The sequence below is a fragment of the Apium graveolens genome, chromosome 6 (genome assembly GCF_009905375.1).
Source record: "Apium graveolens cultivar Ventura chromosome 6, ASM990537v1, whole genome shotgun sequence".
Lineage (NCBI taxonomy): Eukaryota > Viridiplantae > Streptophyta > Magnoliopsida > Apiales > Apiaceae > Apium > Apium graveolens.
Genome location: NC_133652.1, coordinates 75,074,945 through 75,079,967, shown reverse-complemented (window position 1 = coordinate 75,079,967; position 5,023 = coordinate 75,074,945). Strand labels below are relative to the sequence as shown.

Here is a 5,023-nt window from a genome sequence, read left to right as displayed (position 1 = left end):
TTTTCTTCTTAAATATTAGAAAATAATTGAATTCAAAATGATCCACCACTAATTAAAATCTTATTTTACTAAATTATTCATAATAAATAATCAGAACTAGTCAAAATTTAAAAAGTTAGAATATAAAATAATATGCAAAATAAATAAATATGAAATAAAGTATAAATTCGGTTCTTTCGTTCGGAACCGAACCGAAATTTACGGTTCGTTTCCGGTTCGATTCTTACATATAAATGGATCTGGTTCGGTTCTTGAAATATTCCTATTTCGGTTTTCGGTTCTTTCAGTTCCGGTCCGGTTCTAACACATTGTTCACCCCTACCTTCAACATATATAATATATATCGATAAAATCGGATGTTGAACAAACAAGTGGTTCAATACGATTTACTCAGAAACTGAGTAATTTAAAACATACAACAGACCAGCACAACTTACAGGATAAATTACTTTTGGAGCAGTAAGCAAGACTTATTTTTTGTAAGCAGGTAAAATATTATAAAAGCCAGAAGGATCGCAGCAATTGATTGAGAACTAGTTCATGACTTCCTCATCCTCATTCTCACTCCAGCAGTATTGTAGAGTCGACCTGGGAGAGGCACAGCCAGCAGTCTTCATAAAGGTAAGGTACGTTATTGATTCACTCTTACCGAGTATTTGATAAGACTTTTCTTCACAGCTATATCCTTGGACATCTGTGATAAAATTAATACGAGTGCCCTGTTCCTCGTTAGCCGTATGTAGAGCAACAGAAAACTCGTTTGGCTGAAAGCAAGTCAGCACCCTGTCAAGCAGGTGGTTGAATTTCATTACTTTCAAGTCGTAGCCCACGGCTTCAAAGCTAGCATAGCTAAAGGCATCTTCTGGTGTGACATGAATGGTAGAAATTGCATCACCTTCAATAGCATTCATAGAGTAACCACAAGGATCAAACTGGAAATCACATATTTCAGAATTCGGAAGAATTTTCCTAATACCGGACTCTTCAGTCATCAGAGATGCAGAGCTTAGTTGAGTCTTGTAGAAAACTGATGCTCTTTTTTTGTCTAAACCAGTCATGCACATCTCAAGAGTGTAAAGAGGGTTTGGTTGTTGTGCTGGTTCAGCAGCAGCGGAGTAAACATGCCAGTTTTGTGTTTCAGCACTACCCATTAGGTATGAGTTACTGGCTAAACCAAGCTTGCTAAAGTAGCTGTCAAGAACAACAACCTCTTCAGAGAAACTACGATGTGGAAACGTCTGAGCTCCAGGAAATATAAAGCTTCCACGAGTGTACATTACAGATCTCACGGAGAGAAAAAGTGCATTCGCTAACTTCAGTATGGGAGGAATAGAAAGAAGCAACTTTGTCGTCCCACAAGTTTTTAAGATAATTTTGTAGGGGTACACAAAAAGACTGGATTCTGAAAGGACATAAGAATCAACAAGTTCGTTTGACAATGAACCAACAATAGTGCATTCAGCTGGTGCTAGAATTTCATCTAACTGGTTCTTGGTTAATGAACGGAGGCCCTTTCCTAGAGGGTCGGCAAATATGCCAGGGACAGAAAAAACTATTTCAAACCGCTTTTCATAGCCTTCAAACCCGATTGCAGATGCTGGGGAGGCCATTATGCCTTTTTACAAAGAAAGTTTACGAGGACCGACAACTAAAACAGAATATCTAAGACGGAAGTAAATTATTAACACTGAACCACTAGTTACGAACCACCTCTGGTGGCTTCTGGAGATATTGACGAATCTCAGGATGGCTTTCGTGCAAACTGCAAACATGTTCGTACAAGTTAGTCCAACTGGTTAAAAAGGATAACTATTACGTATCTTAAAAAACATATAATTGGAAACTAACGTTGGAGTATGCAGCTGATCTGAATTTCTTGATTCCTCCGTGTGGTCGAACGTCTTCAATGCTGTAACCTAGGGGAGCTTCATAAAATGTTCTACTACTAGACTTCTTTTTTCCACCTTTAGACTCCATTAGTTCATTCAAACACAACCTGAGCAAAAAGAGGAGAGTATAACATGAACACGCATAGAAGTAGTGATCCAGGACAATGAAGCAATTTTAATGCACAAAAAAACAATGTGATCGGTACAAGAACAACTAACGGTTAAAGACCATGTGCATAACCAAGCTACAGACGAAGTGAGGAAGCAAAAAAATCAGTTAAATGATGTAACATCAATAAGGAAGCATAAGTTTCTCAAGTAGAATCATAATTCATAACTAGTCTAGGTTTTTCTTACTAAACTAGAATACAATTGATATACCGAACAAATGTTATAAACTTAAAGTTACTGGAATTTGGAACATATAGGAAAACTCAAACTAGCGTATCTGCTAAACAAAATTCATTTCCCATAAAAGAACATCTTATGGCCCGTTTAGGAACTTGGATTTTGTTTGAAATGATGGACTTGATCAAATAACATTTTGGATATGTAGAAGAATTTGGATTTGGATTTCATTTCAAAATCCAAAACACTCAAATACTGATATTAATTTGAGAATTTGAAATGACAACACAAATCATGTCATTTGAAATCTATTATTGGCAATGAATATATGTTCCCAAACACAATCTTACAGAAATTCAGATTCATTTAAAAATGTGGCTCGCACAAAACATATCGATGTTTCCACGCTCTACAGTTTACTAGGAAGCACAATGAAATAGTCCATGGGTCTCATATCATGTAACATCTTATGCTCTCTTTTTTCTTGGGTATATAAGAATACATAGGACTCTGGCATTACGGTTAAACATGGTTGAGCACCAATAATTTACCAAACAACAAGGACTCGTAATTAGTTGATAACCTAGTGGCAAGACCAGAGAAGCAATAAATTGCACCCACCCAAACATATAAAGATAATAAGAAGATAAAGATTAGAATGATGAGCAAAATTAGAGAAACTTACAAATTACACTATGAAAGGTTGTGTGATTCCAAGAAAGAAACCTCTTTAAGACCAAGTCCTGTATGATGATAATTTAGTAATTAGGCGCCACATCAACACTAAATACGATCAAGACAACAGAAAAGCATAGGAAAAAAACAAGGAATTAAAAGAAGATTAACGTACCAAAGTGATAAAATGTGCAAAGGATATATAAAAATGATAAAGAAAGAAGTAGTATAATGAAGAGGATGGATTGAGAAATCCGAAGCTCCGACTCTTTCGACCAAACAATTGAGATGCGAGGGGATAACAAATATATAATGAAACTGGAGAAATGATAAGCAACGGATGCGCTTAATTCTCTAAGTTGGAATGTTTGTGGACACCACAATGCATGCACGGATGAGTGGCTTTTTATAATGTTGGGTGTTTTTTTGCGTATGCAGAGCGCAGGCCATTGCAAACTACTTGTTGTTTCACGTGTACGGTCCTGTTTTTCGGAACAGTTTTCTGTTAGAATTCAGATTCGTTTCACTTTTTTTGACACACATTAATTTAGACTACAAATTTGTTTCACTTTTTGACAGAGTATGCCTTTAATATGTAACTAACATGATAAATCGTGCAAAGCACGGGTTACATTCGATTTCATGCATTTATATTTCATGTTATGATAATCGGTTCATTTTTTACAATAATCTTCACATGTCGATTAGTTTACATTTTAGTAGTTTATAGTAGTTCCTTTCGACTCCAAACACATTTGAATTTTTAAAACATTAAATAATTTTTATTGTAATCTAATTCTTTAAATTTCTAAATATCGTCTAAATGACATTAATCATATTTTCTAGTTAGAGACAACAATACCGGTGTTATTTTTGCAATTGAATTTGTGTAATTGGGATAACAATATTTATAATCTGTATTGAAAATAGAGAACCAATCTAAACCACACACTTTTACTTACTTTAAATCTTAGTCACGACATTTATAATAAACCTATTATCACTTTTATCTATATTCCGGCTTCATATTATTCTTATAACTTATTTCAAATCAACTCGTTCATTGATCATGTCGTATAAGTATATTTATCTTTCTGTTGATCACCCTTCTTTCATCTTTAACGAATTCAAATTTGTTCAATTAGTCCTCACTCCGACTATTTCTCATATATCTATGATAGTCTTTGATCATGTTAAATTATTTTCAGAGTATTGTGATTATGAAGAGGATGAAAGATACAATAATCACATGTTGATGTTTTATGAGAAATTCACATTTGAATCCAAGATATCACACCTATTCTGATTTTTTTATCTTAAGATCATAAATTTTTGTATTTATGTTAAAAATTTTCATAATTTGTATAATTTTTTTGTTATTAGGATGTAAATTAGCGGCTCAAAAAATGTGGTTCACATAAATAATTTTTTGTGTAAATGAATTTTAATCATTATACATATTCTTGATGTTTATCTAATATACATATTTTTATTTTAAGAAAAAAAACAAATATTAATAAATATGACTCCCATCTACTTCAATGATTATAGATGTGAATATAATTTTATTTATTCATAAGGTTAGTCGGTGTTAAGCTGTGAACTTATATCCATCCTTTTATAGGGAAGAATAACTATCATTCATCAGAATTTATTCATTTTATACACGAGTTAATTGAAGTTCTGATAACTCATTGATTCATCTAGTATCTAAATATACTCTTCATTTATAAGTTTAATATATCGAAACTTTATTACATCCAAAAATAAATATATCAAATGTCACATTCAGTAAAGATTTATGATACATGTATCGGGTGCACTCAATGTGTCTGAACTTGCCCCACCGACGTATTAGATTTGATACCCTGAGACGGGATGTAAAACTAAATAAATTTTTTTTGCTCCAAAACAGAATATTGTGTTGGTTGTAAGAGATGTGAATCCGCTTGTCTAGCCGATTTCTTGAGCGTTCGGGTTTCTTTATGGAATGAAACAACTCGTAGTATGGGTCTAGCTTATTAATATGTTACTGAAAACTCTACTTGAATCCATTTGATTTTTTTATCGACCGTGCTCGAAAAATATATGTTATTTTGAGCACGGGTTTT

At 33.4% G+C, this 5,023-nt stretch overlaps 1 protein-coding gene across 1 annotated transcript; it reads right to left on the bottom strand.

The window, feature by feature from the left end:
- Positions 1-341: 341 nt before the first annotated feature.
- LOC141668761 (S-adenosylmethionine decarboxylase proenzyme-like) lies at positions 342-1,745 on the bottom strand. The gene has a single exon (XM_074475769.1). It carries the CDS (start codon positions 1,608-1,610, stop codon positions 534-536), a length of 1,077 nt encoding a protein of 358 aa, XP_074331870.1. The 5' UTR covers positions 1,611-1,745; the 3' UTR covers positions 342-533.
- Between the last annotated feature and the right edge of the window lie 3,278 nt (positions 1,746-5,023).

Excerpts from the sequence above, each read along its gene's own strand:
- LOC141668761 (XM_074475769.1), bottom strand. The coding sequence starts at position 1,610 with ATGGCCTCCCCAGCATCTGCAATCGGGTTTGAAGGCTATGAAAAGCGG.